The following is a 20090-nucleotide window of genomic DNA, read 5'->3' as shown; positions in this document are numbered from 1 at the left end:
ATGCGACTGGAACAGAAAAGGGAGGTAATGACAGTGGCACATAAAGTGCCCTCCGCCACACACCGTTGGGTGGCTTGCGGAGTATAAATGTAGATGTAGAAGAGCTACGAAACAGCCAATCTGTATCTGAGCTGACTAAATTCATTAAAGAATCTTCAGCAGAATGTGATCAAGAAAATATTAACGAGTGGCTCAAATGTGGTGATGATTATGAAACAGCCAATCTGTATCTGAGCTGACTAAATTCATTAAAGAATCTTCAGCAGAATGTGATCAAGAAAATATTCACAAGTGGCTCAAATGTGGTGATGATCATGATGGTGACCCTGGCGATTAAGTATTGTCACATGATGAAATAACTGCTAGTGTAATCAACTGTCAAAATCCTAGAAATGATGATGAGGAGCATAAAAACAATAAATGTGCTGAAAAACGACCATATTGAAAATACAGCTATGTGATGCTGTGCTGATGTGTTTAAAACGTCTACAAGATTTAGAAAGAAAAAAAAATTATGAAAATAGACTGTAGACCAACTTTACTGGCCATTTACAACTTTTCAAACTTAGCTATGTAGTCAGTTCTTTTGTAATGTGCAAGATGTGCGACACAAAATATATATGTACAGTTGTGTGTGTAACTCAGTGCGGGTCTGTTTCGTATTCCTATGAACACTGGTACAACACAATTTCATAAAAGACTAATTATTGGCAAAATCAGTTATCAAAATCCTGTTGCGCATTAACTGATGATCTACTGTACTGGCAATACAAAGTTGAAATTTCAATAGAGCTCAATTTACTTACGAAAGCCGTGTGGATTTATAATCGTTTGACCATTAGAAATGGAGAGGAAACAGGAATCCATCATTGCCTCCAGAAATTGCAAAATGCAGAACACTAAAACAGCAGTCAATATAATGGCCAAGTATTTTAACTCCTACAGAAGAACTGATGGCAATGCCCTCAGTGTATCATGGAGGCAAGGGATTTCCATGAGACTTTCATCTCATCAGAATTTTCAAAATGATCATGGTCATAAGTTAGAGCTGATTTACTCAAGTAAACCAACAAATGGAATTCATTAACAACTGATTCCTGTTCTCATCTAGAATTTGGGCTGCTGTAATTTAACACATGTCCAACATTGTCAAATATTTTAAGTTTACATTTCCACATTGTCATAAACCACCAGCCGAAGTGGTGAGTTACAATACGACTCATTTTAGACCATTACTTACACAGCTTTTGAAAGAATGCTCATTCAATCTTAACAACAACAACTTGACCAAAATTTTTGAAAAGCAATGCTTTTATCAAAGCTGAGATAAAAGTAATTGAGTCTCAAAAATATTGATAACTACAAAATTTTACAAAGCAACTTTGCCTCCCACAGGTACTTTCAATGGTAAAACTGGTACAGGAATCAGCTGGAACCAACAGTGCCAGACACAAAAAACTTCTTATACATGAGAAAAAATAGATTAAGGAAAAAATATTATTATGAAACAAGTTATCAGCCGAGAGATCTTCCAGTGTTAAGAAAGTGACACAATATGGATAATAAACATATGCAGATATAGATGTGAAGAAAAAAGCAGTTCGCCACATTATTATGTCATTGAAACAGATGATGCTGAGGTCGAAGATGGGTTCTTAGGAAAGGAGTTTTCATCACTGAACAAAGAACATAAAAAAACTCTAGAACAGATCAAACAGCCAACTGTTAAGACAACCCCAAGTAAATGAGAAACAGCAAAACATAACATGGGATACTCAGTAAGCATATAAAACATTTCATAAAACTATGAATAAATACATTTATCCGAAAGCAAAAGTTATTGTAACATAAATGCAGAGCTCTGAAGCCCAGACACCGTTTCACAGGCTGATATATTCAGAACCAAAGAAAGCTTACTGAGGAAGCTGATAAAATGGAAAAAGCTAACTAGCACCTCTGATGGGTGAAGTTCGACAGTACTACTGATCTGGCTAAGCTCCTTCAGGAACTGACTAAACAAGACTAGCAGAACGAATGAAGTCACCACCACACAATGATGGTACCCAACTGCTACAATGTTATCTCCTTGGGGCTGAGGATGCTACTGTTGGAGAATACTGGTGAGAAGACTCTCATAAATAACACTCCCCCCCCCCTCAAATCAGACCATCATTCTCAGACATTTTCCAATGCTTGTCAGTGTTCTCTGTACATGATCGTATCAAGGTGTGTATGTGATACTGACCACTGCCATCTCCATCAGGTACTGAGTTCGAGGTGGAGACCACTGCAGTGGCATATAAGGTATCCAGTCACCTACCAAGGACCTCGTCTCCAGTAGGAGCAGGCAACTGCCTGAGCTGGAGACCATAAGCAGGTGACTTGATGCTGAATCACCTGCTGAGTGACTACCACCTGCTTGTGGCCAGTTCCCTAGTAATACGCACATTTGAGTCTGGGCTGGGAGTGGCCTAGTCACTATGTTACTGTAGGCAGATTTCTGAAGGCTTGTATCGTTGCTGATCACAGCCCAGTGCTGGCATACCCTTCGACTATGTCTGGGCTGAATATTACAATTTGAACACCACTTATCCGGGTGTGATACGTGGTGACCATGAGTGAGTCAGGCTGCTAAGAGCTGTGCTCTGGGGGCAGCTTCACTGACGCTACTGCCTGTCGCCCCTGGCACACGCTGTACTCGCTCGTGAGCTGGTAGTTGCTGACTACAGCACTTGGCACCCAGGGTATCACCAATTTCATCAAGGGACAACAACGCCCTGCACGCTGTAATCTCTTACCCGCACTAAAATGAATAAAGAGCTTTTGTAATGAGGGATGTTTCATTAATGGCCTGCCCAAATCCAATCACATGTGTCGTCACCGTCACCACCACCACCACCACCACCACCACCACCCATGTCCCAGCGAGGAAGTAGCACCTTTTCCTGACCTATGAATGGCAGCATCCTCCGCTGCCCTGTGGTTACATCCTGACCCAAACATTATTTGCACATAAACAACAAGAGGTTGAAATTTAATCCATTATCTTCTTCACTGCTGTCACAAATATTTGACAGTTTTTTTTTTTTTTTTTAGTGTCATGAGTTACAATGTTGTGGTGAGGCTAGGACATAACACAAGAGCCTAAATTTCCACGAGTGAAATGAGCAGCAATTAAATTTATAATTGTGACTGTCACAAATGTTTGATTTTTTGCCAAATAGCTCACAGGTTATGAGGTGTGGTTAGTCTGAGACCTACTAGTATTGCTTAACTTAAATCAATAGTTTTGACTCTCCAAATCTTTGCCTGTTTCTTTCAAATGCATTTTGATTTCAGAGCCTATAGTAAGCTGACTGGAGACTGTGACACTATTCCTTCAACCTTTACTTTGAACTATATTGTCTGTCTGCTTCTCTCTCACTGACTGCGTAGAACTAGCAGCTGACACACCTCTTTTCATTCCCTTTATAGTTTATGGCAAGCACTGGCAACACTGCTGCACGAGACACACAAATACACCACTGGGCCTGATCTAGACTTTTAGCAGTGATTAAAGAAGTTGGAATAGACTGGAATAAAACATCCTAAATTTACTTAATCATTATTGAACATTTATTCATTATTCTGAAGCACTGCACAATGACAGTGACATTTAGTAGCGTTAGAGCTGTTACTAGTTGCACACAACACAGCAAATCAGCAAGGCAAACATTCCTTCTTCAGCAAGGCACAGACAAATGCCGTCTTCAAAGAATTTGCACCACTCGGAGATGTTGCTACTGTTGATACAGTCTTCTCTATAAATATCTGGCATATCCAGGGATAGCTCACTTGGGATTTGCCCTTATACTCAGAATAAATAAACTACATCTTTCTGTTGTTCAAAAGTGACAATAACAAGTGCAACATGCTTATTCAGTAGTTCACATTTCTGTTCTAATGTCCAGACACCTTTACACATGGCAATTGTCGCATGACACCATTTCTATAAAAGCTAAATGTTCCAGCCACAACAATGTTGCACAAAATAATTGCTGTGTTTCTCTTAGTGATCCAATTTCATATGACATTATTCTGCTGCCAGGAGAAATCATACTTTTCCTCACACAACTGTGGAAGAGAATGGTTTAATTTTTCATCTAAATTGTGAATTCTCTTCGCATCAACCTAACAGTAAGCAAAGATTCTTGAGCTTTAGATTAACAATAATGTACCCTTTTTCCCAAAAGCATAAGCCTGAACATTACAAATAAATACATTACAACATGAAAAACACATTTGCAAAGTGACTTACAGGAGTAATGCAGTTGCTGTCAAAGTGGCTCTCCTTTGGTTTCTCTGGTGGCAGGAAACAACCCTTTGCTGCCAATTCTGATCGAATACGAGCCATTTCTTGAACTTTCTCAACACTTTCCTTAGAAGCTCTGAAACGCCGTGACCGTTGCTGATTCATTTTAGCCCGGGGTGCCTGAAATTTAAATTGCATGGAAACTACTCAATAACAGATGATTACAAGGTTAGCAATAAAATTCCTGTGACTTAGAAAAACAGCAGTACAAAAACCTTTGCATAAAAACATGAATATCAACTGCAATGCTTCCAAAACATTAAAGTATATTATCAGAATAGCATGAGTGGAAAAAAATCCAGATTAGCTGTCAAGTTGTCTCACAGGACTGCAACAGCTAATTTTCTTGTTTTGGAAACTGTTTTCTCAATTTGCAGATATTCAACATTATTCTTACTACAGTTTCAGTAATTCTGCTTCCCATCTTAAGATTTGGGATTGACGGCATTATGATCATTTCCTTTCAGCCCTGTGCTGAAGGAGACTATAAAATGAGTGTTAGGAATGAATACTCTGAGAAGATAACAGTTGAGAGAAATCCAACAATACATCAATCCCAAAAGGCAACTGGCAAATATAGCACAAGACCATTAAACTTATGGCCACTGTATCTTTCCCTACTTTGTATCCACTATTTTCAAAACAATGATGTTACATATTTTTTATTTACTATGATGACTACAGTTTTCAGACAAATTTGTCACTAACAACTGCGTCCATTTACAATCACTGGGCATCAATTTTTGAAAGCCATATGGCGTAGTAGGAAAGATAAAAATAATGATAAAGTAGAAAATATGCCACTATAATTAGCCAAATCATGAAAATAGCATTCTTATGTTAGATAACAGCAACACAAATAAGAAATTATAATGCTTTAACAAATTTTTATACTTAAATAGATATGAACCTACTGCTATGTATCATTATGGCACATATGACAATAACATTCTCTAAATTTAACCTCACGTCACTTCTTCCATTTGCTAACTTCAAAAATTGACTTTAAAGGAAAGAAATCTTTGTTAAATTAAGCATTTACTTCCTCTCCGGGGGACACCACATTGGCGAAGCACTGTCCGTGCGGTTGGAGAGGCTTGCGTATTCGTGTGAAGCTAAGGGCAATGCCGAAGGTAGAGGACCTACTGCCGGAAAGGCCTTAGCTGACGGATCAGACTAAGAGTGACCTACAACATCCTGTCTTCCTTATCCATTCCTAGTCCTTACCTAATTCCCTTCCCCAACCCAAGTTGTGATGCAATCTGTTCCGAGGGGTGCGTGGCAGATGGGAAGATGTGTCACAAATGGAGCCTCAGGGATACCAGGCGACCTCCCTGAGTAAGTAGCCTTACACTGTGCGGGGTTTACATGATGTGGACCATGTAGATCCCCAAATCTTTTGGGACCAAGATGGATACGACAAACGAAAATAAATTGAAACAAACTGAGGGGCAAACTGAGACCTCAGACACCCAAACATCGGGGTCAGGGCTGATGGAATGCACTCCCACTACTGAATCAGGGTCTAGACCTGAGCAAGAAGTAGGAACTGTAACAGAGAAGTTGGACCAGATCAACATTAAAGCCTTATCTGGGGCCCAGAGGAGGAAACTTCTCAGGGAACAGAAACAAAATGAAGGAAAAGAATGGCTTCCCAAACATAAGTGGGGGGAATTAAAAGGTCTGCAGTCTCGGTTTTTAAGATGGCAGTTATCCAGGAAGGTTATCCACCGGTAGGCATCACCTCGCAGCAGGAGGAGCTCATACAGATGGCAGATGGGCATCTTTGAGAAGATTGGGTGGGGGTGGGAGTGGGGGAGGGGGGGGGGGGGAGGGGGGTGGCGCTGGTCCAGGACCCAATTGCAGGAGGGTCTATCAAGATTGCAGTGCCCTCATTTTTGTCTGTAAGGGGGTGCATATGGTGGAATGGCTCAAGGACAAAGTGTCTATAATATCTCCTTGGGAGATGCGAAGCTGCTGGTCAAGATGGCAGCTGAGCTGCTTAAGATGGCAAAGGTATCAATATAGGTACCAAAGATCCTTAAGGATGTCTCTCCAAAGACTTTGTTCGAGAAAATAGGGGTCCAGAACCCAAAAGTCTCAACAGAGGGCTGGAGAGTAATCAACCAGAAGGCTGTACTGGAAGGACGAACCCTGGTGGTGGAGGTCGGAGAGAAGTCCCTGAAGGCGATGCGAGAGCAAGATCTGAAATTGTTTTTAGGGTTCTCACATGTCAGCTTCAGAGTAATCAAAGATCTAAAAGTCAATGATGGCAGCAAGAGGGAGACGGGAGGTGCTGCAGATTAATCTGCAGCACAGTAAAGGTGTCACTGCTGACCTGAGCCATTGCCTGGGGAGACAGGAAGTGGACATGGCCCTCATACAAGAACCCTACTTATATAAAGGGGGCGTATCGGGGCTCGGTGGCACTGTATGTAAGTTGATTTAGGCTAGAAATCTAAGAAACTCATGAAAAATGGAATTTCTTTCATTCCATTGATGGATTTCTGCTCCAGGGACCTGGTGACTATCAGGATGCAGCAACGTGAAGAAGATATCACGAGAGAAACAGTTTTGGCCTCAGCAAACCTTTCTTCAGAAGACAGCTCTCTTCCTCCTTTGGAGGTGAGGAGACTGACAGAAGCTTGCCATCAGCAAGGCAACCAACTGTTGGTTGGATGTGATGCCAATGCTCACAGCCTAGTGTGGGGCAGCAAGGACACCAACAATAGAGGTGAGTACCTTGCTGAATTTCTCTTGTCTAACAACTTGGAGGTCCTGAACAGAACTCATGAACCTACATTCAGGAATAGCAGAAGGGAAGAAGTAACTGACTTAATCTCTAGTTCCATGATGATGGGCAGTTATGACAAACAATGGCATGTGGCATTAGAGCCATATTCATCGGACCACATGTATATTAAATTCAAGGTTGACATGGGAATCAGACATACCACAGTCCATAGGAATCCCAAGAAAACAGACTGAGAGACATATAGGAGGGACCTTGACTTAAGCTTACCGGAAATTAAAACCTCGATGAGGAATCCAGTAGAGTTTGAGGAAGTAGCAAAGGCTGTCACCTCTGCTACAGTGACCTCATACCAGGACAACTGCGCAAGCACCAAGAAGTGCACAAACAGGAGTGTGCCTTGGTGGAATAACAACTTGGAAATGCAAAGAAAACAGGTACGAAGACTGTCTAACCTTGCAAGACATAAAGGACGATGGGCACAATATAATGAGGCCCTTGTCAACTGCAACCTTGCAATTAGACAAGCAAAGAAGACATCCTGGAAGGCATTCTGTGAGGAAGTGGAGGCACAGCTGCTCAACCCAGACTTCACAAAATCCTCACTAGAGTGCCAAATAGGTATGTTGAGGAAGGAGGATGGGGAATACACTAAGGCAACACATGAGATGCTGGAACTGCTCCTCAAAATTCACTTTCCTCAATATGCTCTGGCAGATAACACACACCAGAATGTGATCTCTGAAAGACAATGGTTCTCAGGCACTCAAAGAGAGGACTGGGAATCAGCCAAAGAGTGTGTCGACTTCAATAAAATCCAATGGGCGGTGGGAACATTCCAACTGTTCAAGTCACCTGGCCCAGATGGAATCTTTCCACCTCTCCTGCAACCGGCAGGAGAGAATCTCATAAGAGTCCTATGCAGGTTATTCAGGGTTAGCCTAGTAGTAGAAATCATTCCCAATGTCTGGAGGGCAGTGAAGGTTGTTTTTAATCCAAAGCCAGAGAGAATTGATCATACCAAGGCCAAGGATATGAGACAAATCATTCTGTCCTCCTCCATTCTTAAAACATTGGAAAAACTGGTTAATGTACATGTCGGGGAGAGGAGGCTAATTAGGGCTCCTTTACATTCAAATCAACATGCATATCAGCCAGATAAATCATGTGAGAGAACTCTGATCAACTCGTTGGGAGGGTGAAGAAAGTACTTCACTTTCAAGAAATAGCCCTCTGCATCTTCCTGTACATCGAGGGGGCTTTTAGTAACACAAACTTCGATTCCATGGTTAGGGCAGCAGAGGTTATGTAGGTGGACTAGAGCCATGCTTAGTGGAAGGAAGGTAGAGGCTACCATGATGAATGAAAAGATGGTAATTGACACCACTAGAGGTTGTCCCCAAGGAGGAGTTATGTCCCCTTTATCATGGAATCTAGTGGTGAACGAACTCATTGGGGAACTAAATTCCAAACAATGCTTTTACCAAGGATGCACAGATTACCTTGTCATAGTAATACTTGGCAAATTTACTGACACAGTAAGGAATACAACACAAGGTGCATTGGACACTGTGCAAGGCTGGTGCACTAAACAGGATCTAAGGGTTAATCCTAAGAAGACTGTTGTGGCACCATTCACGAAGAAGCATATCCAACACTCAAGTTGGAATCTAAGGCTCTTCAATGAAACTCTACCAGTTAAGGGGATAGTGAAATATCTAGGGGTAACCTTAGATGAGAAACTAATATGGACCCCTCACATTAGGAGCATCTGCTCCAAGGTGAAAGGTACTCTAGTGATTACCCAAAGGGTTTGTGGCTAAAACTGGGGCCTAAGCCCCAACAGGTATTTCCTATGAGGCCTTAGTGTGATGGAAGAAGGTAGAACAGCGAGCTGCAGCTACAGAGCTTGCTAAGGTGCAGAGACTGGCCTGCTTTGACATAACAAGCGGAATTAGCAGCACACCAACTGCTGGGATGGATGCCATGCTGGACATGCCTCCACTACACCTTTGGATCAAGATGAAGGCAGCAGCTGACGCATACACACTCAAAACTGGTAATAACTGGATCTCACTGGGATGTCCACAATCACACACTAAAATAGTGAGTTAGGTAAATATAGGAATGGATGGGGAAATGCAGGCCGACTATATAACAACTCCCAACTGCTTCAACAAATCTTACAATGTAATAATTGGAATCAGGGAGCAGTGGGGAAAAAAACAGTTAGGGCACCAGCTCTCTAGGAAAACTGGCCTTGGTATGCCAAGCTGAAATTACTGCAACCAGGGCGTGTGTGGAGGAGAATAGGCGTAGGTGTTACAAGGACCGTAGCATCTACATCTATTCAGATAACCTGACAGACCTGAAATCATTGGCAGCTCCTGCAACAAGGTCTCAGATTGTTGCAGAATGTCACAGGGGTCTGGTGGAGCTAGGGGGAAGCAATAGGGTAAACCTAGTGTGGGTCCCTGGCCACTCAGGGATCGGTGGCAATGAACAAGCTGACAGACTGATCAGGATGGGAAAAAGACTCCATTCATTGGACATGAACCTGTCCTGACAATGATCAAACAAGAACTACAGAACTGGCTTAGAAGACTGCATGCAGAATACTGGAGCAATGTCTATAAACAAAAACATGATACCAAAGCTGTGTTTTAAAAGAAGCTCTGTAATCCTGGGCTTGAACAGGAAAGAGATTAAACTCATGGTTGGACTGATGACTGGCCACAGGAATTTCAAAAAACACCTGCATACAATGGGTATGATGGAAGAAATTTAGGACGTGTGATGAGAATGAAGAAAGTGTGTCACACCTAATCTTCGAATGCACGACATTGGAGAGCAAGAGACACAGAATTTTTCGGCCAACTAGACCTTAAGAAATTGTCTAACAAAAAACGGGTAAAGGGACTCCTTGCACTATTTAAGGGCATTGGTTGGCTTTACTAGATATACAGGGGGCAATACTGTACAATAAACTCGGTTTCGGTACAGGCAGTGGCGGGTTAGACCAAAGCTGTTTTAGCTTCCCTACCAAAATCAAATCAAGCGTTTACTTTCATTGTAAATGGCTCTTATGATAGGTTGTAGACGTATTTCATTTATGGTGGAGTAAAAAATTGCTTCACTGTGGCAAACACAATGTAAATTATGTTCAAAAACAAAACTTTCACAAATTACTCTTCTTTGCTACAGTTTTTCTACACTTACAAATCTCATTTTATTAGTACAAAGTGATGTAGAGAAACTCCGAATGTTACCTACTACTGCCAACAGTAGAGATCACTGTGCCTTACTAACACTGAATGTCATCATCATCATCATCATCATCATCATCTGGACAAGTAAATACTTTGAGAAGAGGCATTTGTGAATGAGACTTATTATATTATTACACTGCAACATCTTATGGGGTAAATTGCTATGACACTGATCTTGTGTGAAAGACAATGGATGAGGTATGATGTCAGCAAGGGATTACACTCCATCATACTGGGGCACGACAGACCATACGGTTTCATACCCTGGGTGTTGGAATAATCTCTAAGCACTGTTACAGATACGCTCCCACAGTCAGCCAGTGCAGCATAAAGTGTAACCATATCATTTCCAGTGCCAACTGCACCATACTGCTGGAATTTTGGTATTTCTCAGTGTGCAGTACAGATGTGCTCACGGCTTACTTTCTATCATGCCGTCAGCTTCAGTCACTGTTTTGTCAGTTTAAACACTGTTTTAATGCCACAATAGCTTATTTTCTTTCCTTGTTTCTAGACTTAACAACTGCCCTCGAAGAGCAATTTGGTGTCTGGGGCAAAAACTTTGGAATCCTATGTGCCAGCTGAAGGTGTCAACACCAATGACAACTGTTGTCCAAGTTCGGAAGTTATCTCGAGTTACTTTCGATAGTCTAACCTCGCTTGGTGGGTGGAAACGAATCATTCCCAGAAACAATCACAGTTCACACAGTACTACAGTCTGAGAGGGGAAGAGGTTAAAACCAGAGAACCAACAATTCTGAAGATGATGATAGTTGCAGATTTATTCCCCTAAACTACTGAGTAGAAACTGTGCCATCCCACGGCCTTATGGCCAGCCATGTACAGTACTCATATCTCCGTGACTACTCTGCAATTCAACCTTAAGCATTGAGAGATCAGCAGATTACCTCAATTATGGACAGGAAGAAAAAACTAGTGATGTGTTATAGCACAATTCTACTGACTACCATTTATTCCCAGATGTGAGTGAAGCTACTCATTACTTATCAAAATATGGTCCAAAAAATGTGCCAGTAATGCTTTAACCCTTCGGTGGGCGCACCTGCGGCAGTTAGTCACGAGATTTCGTTTTCTGTTAGTATCACAAATAGTGTTACAGTTGTGTCCATGTCCAGATATTTATTTGTTATTCTCACCAGATGTCACCACTTACTACATTTGTGCAATTCATGCTTTCAGCAGTTTGGTCACTATTGTTCTTTGAAACACGAGTGTTGCATTTGCAGTGTGTTTGCCGCTAAGCGCCTTGTGATGTAAGTATTTTCTATATTTGGGTTTTTCTTTCGCCTCAAGGCATTCTTTCTTTTATATTAGTATATAATGAATATAAAAACGTGTTTCATTAGGTGTCATAAAAGTGTGGAAATTGAGAAAGAGACAGCACTTGACAGGTACCGTCTAACTGTACGTCCTGAAGACTATGAGAGAGAATTGCAAGAATTGTCAGAAGAAGAATTACAAGAATTGTCAGGTTCATGTGAATCTGAGTCAGAAGAGGAAGTTATCAAAGAAGAAAACCACAGCAGCGACTCCGAACAATCACCAGAGGAAACAGATGACCACCTGGTTCAAGAGGGGAGACAACAAACAGATGATTACCAATTTTGCGTAGGAAAAGATACAGAAACTATTTGCATTAGTGAAAAATACATTTTAACCATTTATTATTGATGGGATGATTGAAAACATTGTAGAAAATACCAACCAATACATCCAGAACAGTAAAAGAGCTGAAGTTCAATATTCAAGAGAACGAGACTGCAGAGACATCACAAAACCAGACATAAAGGCTCTTTTAGGTGCATTATATCTAATAGGTATAAAGAAAGGAGGACACATGAATTGCTGTGAACTGTGGGATGCAGATGGTACAGGAATGATTATTTTACAAACTCTCTTCAGCTATAAGAGCTTTCACTTTCTGCTTCGAACGGCCTGGGTACCTGGAATAAAAGAAAACAAAGTGACAAACTAGCACCTATTCAGGACTTCCATCAAGAGTTTGTCAACAACTGCCTGCTCACTACAATGTCAGCAAGTTTGTCACTATTGACGAGATGTTGCATCCTTTCAGAGGACGCTGCGGATTTGTACAGTATATCCCTAATAAGCCTGCAAAATATGGGATCAAGATTTGTGCCTTGTGTGATGCCAAAACATTTTACACCCTGAACTTCAAAATTTACTGTGGCAAGCAGATGCCAGGATCCTATCTGAAGTCTAACAAGCCTGATGACACTGTGCAAAGATTAGTGACACTAATTGAGGAAACAAACAGAAATCTTACGACTGACAATTACTACAACAGCTACCCTCTGGCTGAAAATCTCCTTGGCAAAGGAGAAGCTCTCCTGCGAACCGCAGGAGAGCTTCTGTAAAGTTTGGAAGGTAGGAGACGAGGTACTGGCAGAAGTAAAGCTGTGAGTACCGGGCGTGAGTCGTGCTTCGGTAGCTCAGTTGGTAGAGCACTTGCCCGCGAAAGGCAAAGGTTCCGAGTTCGAGTCTCGGTCAGGCACACAGTTTTAATCTGCCAGGAAGTTTCATATCAGTGCACACTCCGCTGCAGAGTGAAAATCTCATTCTGGATATCAAGCGACTAATAAATTGAGAGTGACTTTGGACTACAATGCTACCGAAGGAGTAGACTGCAGATCAAATGTGTTCATCCTACAGTACTTCCAGAATAATGCGACAATGGTTACTTGCACTTTTCTACAGACATCTAGATATTGCTGGGATAAATGCAAACATTATTTTCAAATTCAACAATCCTGATAACAAAGAAAGAAGAATTTTTTTCAAACATCTTGCTCTGGACCTAATGGAAGGACATTTGAATCAATGAGTGTTACTTGAGACACTTCCCAAGGATATTCACGCCTTCTTGACCAAGTATATGCACGAAGAAGAGAAGACCAAGGAGCCAACAAAATCTGGAATTTGTTACATATGTGGCAGGTATTTAAAATAGCAGAATCAAAACAGTATATATGAAATGCAAGGAAAATGTATGCAAGAAACATAGTGTCATAGATACAAAATATGTGCAATGTGTAAGTGAGCTGCAGATGGAAGTTGACTATTTTATTCACAATCATAAACAGGAGAGGGAGTTTATGAATGCTCCATTTCGTAATGTGTTCCCTTGTTACTATCTTTTCACATGAATCAGTGCAATTAAGTGATATAATTAAAAGAACCACGAAGGCAATAAAGAATATCGGTTTGTTATAAATTACAATGACAATAATAGAGAATTGTGAAGGCAATAAATAAATAAAAGATTATGTTTACAGAGCCAGGTAATGTTATGTTTTCTCCAATAAAATGTAACTAGAGATTATATAAAGATTATTTTTCCTTACGTTAAAAATGTAATACTAATTGCGGTGTAAAAGCCACAATGCACCCACTCATGGCAGTATGAAAGGCGTGCCCACCGAAGGGTTAAATAATGGCATAAATGGCCAGTTTTCTGGCCCAAATGGCCAGTTTTCTAGCCCCAGGATTTTTCTAAGTGAACAGTCTCCAACCTCTTAAAGTTCTTAGTACATTAAACACTTGAAATATTTTTCCTGCAATCCAAAGAAAAAATACAATATGTCACTGGTTATACAAACCAATTGTTTCACCAACATAACTTCCCATGAATGTTCATGATAAGTGTCACCAACAAAAACATTGTGGATAGATAATAGACACACCCTTCTAAAGTTTTACAGTTCTCTTTTTCTTTATGGAAAATGAGTGCACATTTACGTCAAATAGTTCTTAAGACGGCATTATAGAAGCGTCTGATTCCACCTGCCTGTTATGACCCAGGACACCATCAACAAGGCAGAAACCAGTCCTTTCACTTTATCCAATATGGCGACTGTGACATCACTACATACAATTGGCAATAAATGCAAAACACTTATAAATGACACAATAATGTGTCACTCCAAAAACAAAAAGGAACTAATGGGACAACTGCAGGAAGCTGGGGGAGTTACGGTGAGAAAGGGGGGGGGGGGGGGTGACGAGCTAAATAATGTACAACAAAACAATAAAAAAACACTGCATGATCCCAAAATAGAAAATATCAAGAAAGCAATTTACAGCATTCCGCAACACCAACAAAAACCACAGGAATCAGATATCTCCCTTGACCTATATAGCCGAACCATAGCTGTACCACGAAAAATGGAAACGGACGTTTCCCTTGACCTAAATAGCTCAACTGCAGCTGTAGATACCAAAAAAGCCATCACCTGCAACTACAAAAACTGGAATCAGACAATTCCATTGACCTATAAAGCTCAACTGCAGCTGTGAACACCAGAAAACCAACACCTACAACTACGACAAATAGGACCAAAACCTCAACAATCTAAAAATCGGACATCATCACTACACGAATTAAAACACAATCAACCCACCATAAATACACAAAACATCACAATTACTACAGATTAAATCCAAAACAAAAATTATTTACCAACAACAGAATCTGGATTGGCCACCACAAACACACACACCAACAACAAATAAAAAACACAAAATAAACCAAAATTAAGCAAGTCTTAGAAAACACAAAATAAAACAAAATGAAGCACATCTTACAAAATAACAAAAACTGCAACCAAAATGGTCCTCCGCAACATAATCATAAAGCAAACTATTTATCGTCCATGTTTCACTTCCATACATGGCTACGCTCCATACAAATACTTTCAGAAATGACTTCCTGACACTTACATCTATACTCGATGTTAACAAATTTGTCTTCTTCAGAAACGCTTTCCTTGCCATTGCCAGTCTACATTTTATATCCTCTCTATTTCGACCATCATCAGTTATTTTGCTCCCCAAATAGCAAAACTCCTTTACTACTTTAAGTGTCTCATTTCCTAATCTAATTCCCTCAGCATCACCCGACTTAAATCGACTACATTCCATTATCCTCGTTTTGCTTTTGTTGATGTTCATCTTATATCCTCCTTTCAAGACACTGTCCATTCCATTCAACTGCTCTTCCAAGTCCTTTGCTGTCTCTGACAGAATTACAATTTCATCGGCGCACCTCAAAGTTTTTATTTCTTCTCCATAGATTTTAATACCTACTCCAAACTTTTCTTTTGTTTTCTTTACTGCTTGCTCAATATACAGATTGAATAACATCGGGGAGAGGCTACAGCCCTGTCTTACTCCCTTCCCAACCACTGCTTCCCTTTCATGTCCCTCGAGTCTTATAACTGCCATCTGGTTTCTGTACAAATTGTAAATAGCCTTTCGCTCCCTGTATTTTACCCCTGCCACCTTTAGAATTTGAAAGGGAGTATTCCAGCCAACATTGTCAAAAGCTTTCTCTAAGTCTACAAATGCTAAAAACGTAGGTTTGCCTTTCCTTAATCTTTCTTCTAAGATAAGTCGTAGAGGACCTATAACAAAAGTAATAAGCCAACAAAATAATCTCCCTCATGGCCAACCTACATTTCTCGAACCAGGAACCGAGTCCTATCGACCGCCCGATGTTATCCTGCTGACACTGCCACATATAAGTGCCCCTGGTTCGATACGCTGGAACTCTTACAAGCCTCATATTATGAGCCCACATAACTGCAGAAATTTAATAATAGACATCATGTCCTCCCCATCTTCGCATGCAATGATGCACTATTGAATTCCACTGTCACATCCATACCTAACAACGGAAACTATACAACAAATTAAACTTCGTCCCACACAACAAACATGAAATGACTAAGACCTAACAAAAATGCCAAACTCATAAACACAAAAAACCTTAACTCACGGGAAACGCCTCCAAACCACGTTATGCCACCAACTACGTACACTCTCAACAACATTGCAACTGTCACAACCAAACCTCAAATGAACCCAATACAACACATTTCACTCAGCACATACACCACCAAAAGGCACCATCAAACACAACCAACTCAAAAACTCTGCTTCATAGTGATGTCACACACCAGAACACCATTATGTCACGGGTCAAAGCAGATAAGTGGAATCGGATGCTTCTGTTGATTGCTTAAAACTTTTATGCTCGAATTCTAATTCTTTAAGCTCGTCCTTACTATTAGCCACTATGGTGATACGCCTACTATAATTTTTTTTTAACAATTTCATTACTAATCCAAAGGCTCTTGACATCCAATATGTCTGCCTGTCAAAAGGAAGTGAACAGGAATGAAGAAAATGGGTCAGAGGAATAGGCAGGAAGAATTAAACATATCAATAAAAAAAGAGGGACACAAAATGAACAACAAAAATCTGCCACATGTCTTTCAGAATCATTCCTTAGCTCAGTACATTTTCAATCTGGATTCCTAATTGAAATAAACAAAATCTACTGGAAGTGAAACATACATACTGCCACTGACCTACTTAGAAACACTCAAGATTTTTAAAAAGGCCTATCACAAACATCCAAATGTCTCTGTTCCTCAGTCATGATACTGGTTGTTCCTTGCACGTGGCTTAAAAACAGTCATTTATTAACATAAAAGTAAGTGGTTTTCAATCCATTTACTGAAGCACTGGTATATCTGAGGAATTCAAATTTCCTTGTGATTGCCCCCCCCCCCCCCCCCCTGTATCACTTACACAACTCCTATTTCACTTCCAACATGTTCATACTTCAATCTACTATTTCTCCATTTCTTTTCATTAAGGATTTTAATATTAATTATCACTGATAACCATCAAAATGCCTAAGGTATCTGAAACATTACTGCAAATAAGACACTGTGGGCTTAATTTTTCTTTTTTTGCCTTTCATAGTGCATTATAGTAAGACTAATTCAGTTTCAGTCCGAATTTTCGGTATTTGATAGTGGTCTGCTTGACAGAGTACTTTAATTTATAAGGCTGCATTTCAGTTCTCAACCCAATCATTAAACCAGAATGTTTGCACCACACAGTAAATAACATCTGGTAAACTTACCACACCATCAATGGCCATGTACAACAGTTTGCGTGGGCGCACAATGTTGAATAATCGATCAATACATTCAAAGATAGCAACCATCATCTCATCCTCATCCTTTGGTGCTGGCCTATTAAAGGAAAAACAACATTTATATATGTAAACAATTCGGCAATATTAAACACTGTCTAGCAATATGAAAACAATAGCATGCTGCCTCACTTATGTATAGTCTCAGTCGAGTCACAATAAAAATCCATGTTATAACATCAGCATGAATTATTGTAGTAACTTTGCTGATTATGTGATTCATATGCACATCAGACAGGAAGAGGTTTCAGAGCAAGATAAAAAGACAATATACATAGAAATTATAATAGTTATAAAGACTAAAAAAGTTCTGTATGAAAAAGTTGATAACTAAGTTCAACTATGTCAAAGACAACTGTGGCACTTCAGAAGCACATTCTCTAAATGCATCAACTATAATTCATACATTTATCATCGCATAATTAAAAGTGACTTCCTCCAACTCATAATATGTAGCATAACTGCTGTGTAACTAATTCAAAACTCATGAGTCACATCTGATTTATCAGTCTGTATCTGCAGCACTTGGGCATTATATTACAAGTATATGTATGCATCAAGGAAGTTATTTCCAGGTGTAATGAGTATGTAAAACACCAATTCTGTTTTCATTTTTTGTTTATGCACAATTAGAAGTGCAGTGTCCACCTACCCCGAAGAGTTTTCTTCTTCAGAAGGAGTACACAGCTGCAAGAACAGTAAACAAAGTGCTTAGTTTTTGCTGTAGAAGGCGTCTGACACATACACACTTCCAAAATGCATAGTGTCCACAGAAATAGACAAAATAAAAACAGTGATTGACATGGAACACATGTAATTTGTTTTTCAATAAAAAAAGGGAGTCACTACATCTAACTCAACACTTGTTCTGCAGGAGTTGTAGATGAACAAGCTAGCCACCAGCGTTGCTGCTGACTTTGAAATAGTTAAGTTTCCTCATACAAAACAGCCTCAGGATTAGAAAACTACTGATAAACTTTAAAAATATTTAGTCTGTACAATATTCATATATAATATATCTGAAAACAATTTACCATAATCCTCAGAATTATAAAATTTGAAAAAAGCGTCTAAAACTGAACTTACAGCATATCCAAATAGAAGTAATCCATGATTAACCCAACAAGAGCAGTAAAAGAAAACTAATAAATGTGTTGTAACTGCAGACACATTACTAAAAGTCTTTGATACTGCTTATCCAACTCTCAATCAAACTGTCTCTTTTTAACATAATCTAAGCCTCAAGCTACACTACGGATCAATACATCACACCACAACCTGCATTCCAAAACATAATGAAGACATAGAAACAACAAAATTAGTAACATGTGTGTAACTGTTCTATTGCCTTTTATGAGTACATGACGAATATATACGGATTGACACACTAAATATAGATGCAGAGTTCCAATGTTTTATTTTTACAGCCCTACGTACAAACCACTAATTGTTACGTTACAAAATTGCTTCATTTCTAACAACGAATTAAACCCCTATCACTTCAAAAAACAAATCGAAAGACACATGCTCCTCTTGTGTGTTGCACAGTAAATTCTCAAGGCAGATTCCTATTAATTTTCATTTCTTGTCACTAACAAAATGGCATATTAGTTTAACAATTTACTTTATCTCCGACACTTCATATATTTTTCATAATGATCCTACCATTTAAAACTGTTTTTGATTTGTTTCTCACCTTCAAAATTTTTAAGTTGACGAATATGCCGGCACTTAACATACTAATTACACGACTGTTTACTATAACACGTATTGTCGCAAAGTCCTGTAAGTGAATGTAATCAGTCCATGGCAACTTACTTGTCTTCAGGATGCGTACAAGGATGAATAATTCCATTCATATCTAGATAAAGGTTATCAAATTCAACGCCATTTGGATTCGGCTGACTCGAATCCGCTTCAACTTTCAGTCCGTCTATTTCTTTAGCCTGTTCACACAGAAATGTATGCATATTAGGTGATGTCTTGAGTAGTCACACCAAACAAACATTTGTACAATGACAGAAACAGAAGTTACCTTCTCTTCAATACATGTCACGATGACTGATGCATATTTTCTGCTCAACCACCGAAAAAATGCTGGCACTCCCATGGTCCCACTTCGGTTTTACAACCTGAAGAAAATTTAAAAACGGTGGACTGTTTATGTCTTCATGCGTACAGTACTCTACTACACTTGTTTTCAAACTTGTCGATACACCCCAAAGAATTTCTACATGGCTCCGAAGCTCGTGTCACCAATTACCAAAGATGTACATAGACAGCAAAGAGGACCCACTTCACGTAAGTCAGTGTCATGACCAATGCCAGCTTTGTATAAGTGGTCTACTACTAAAGCCGGGTTCACACAGGCAACAAAAGTATCGCCACTCCTAATGGCGAACTGCAGTTGCTTTGTAGTTGCATGTGTGAACTCCTAGTTTTCAGTGGCGCCATTTAAGAAGCGCAACTTTTGTCACGCCACAAAAAGTTGAACTTGGTTCTACTTTGTTGCGCCATTTTGCCTTCTCCACAATCGAATAACGTCATTCGAATGCTAACTCGCGGCTGGATTCAAACCTTTCTAGTGCGTATTCGTTCGCAGAAAGTGCTTTTGTTTGTGCGTTTGCTATTAATATGTCGAAAAAGTGGTCAACAGCTAGAATTACGAAA

At 39.8% G+C, this 20090-nt stretch overlaps 1 protein-coding gene across 1 annotated transcript in view; it reads right to left on the bottom strand.

Moving 5' to 3' along the window:
• LOC126479789 (5'-3' exoribonuclease 2 homolog) overlaps positions 1 to 19685 on the bottom strand; it is a 427511-nt gene extending 407826 nt beyond the window's left edge. The window contains exons 1-4 of the mRNA XM_050103814.1: positions 19456 to 19685; positions 19239 to 19366; positions 17349 to 17460; positions 4298 to 4471 (exon numbers count right to left, since the gene is read on the bottom strand). Coding sequence (XP_049959771.1) covers positions 4298 to 4471; positions 17349 to 17460; positions 19239 to 19366; positions 19456 to 19530 — 489 coding nt within the window. The 5' untranslated portion in view covers positions 19531 to 19685. The remainder of the gene's footprint in view (positions 1 to 4297; positions 4472 to 17348; positions 17461 to 19238; positions 19367 to 19455) is intronic.
• Positions 19686 to 20090: the final 405 nt, after the last annotated feature.

The sequence above is a fragment of the Schistocerca serialis genome, chromosome 1 (assembly GCF_023864345.2).
Source record: "Schistocerca serialis cubense isolate TAMUIC-IGC-003099 chromosome 1, iqSchSeri2.2, whole genome shotgun sequence".
NCBI lineage: Eukaryota > Metazoa > Arthropoda > Insecta > Orthoptera > Acrididae > Schistocerca > Schistocerca serialis.
Note: the sequence above shows the minus strand (reverse complement) of the source record. Positions and strands in the feature narration are given on the sequence as shown.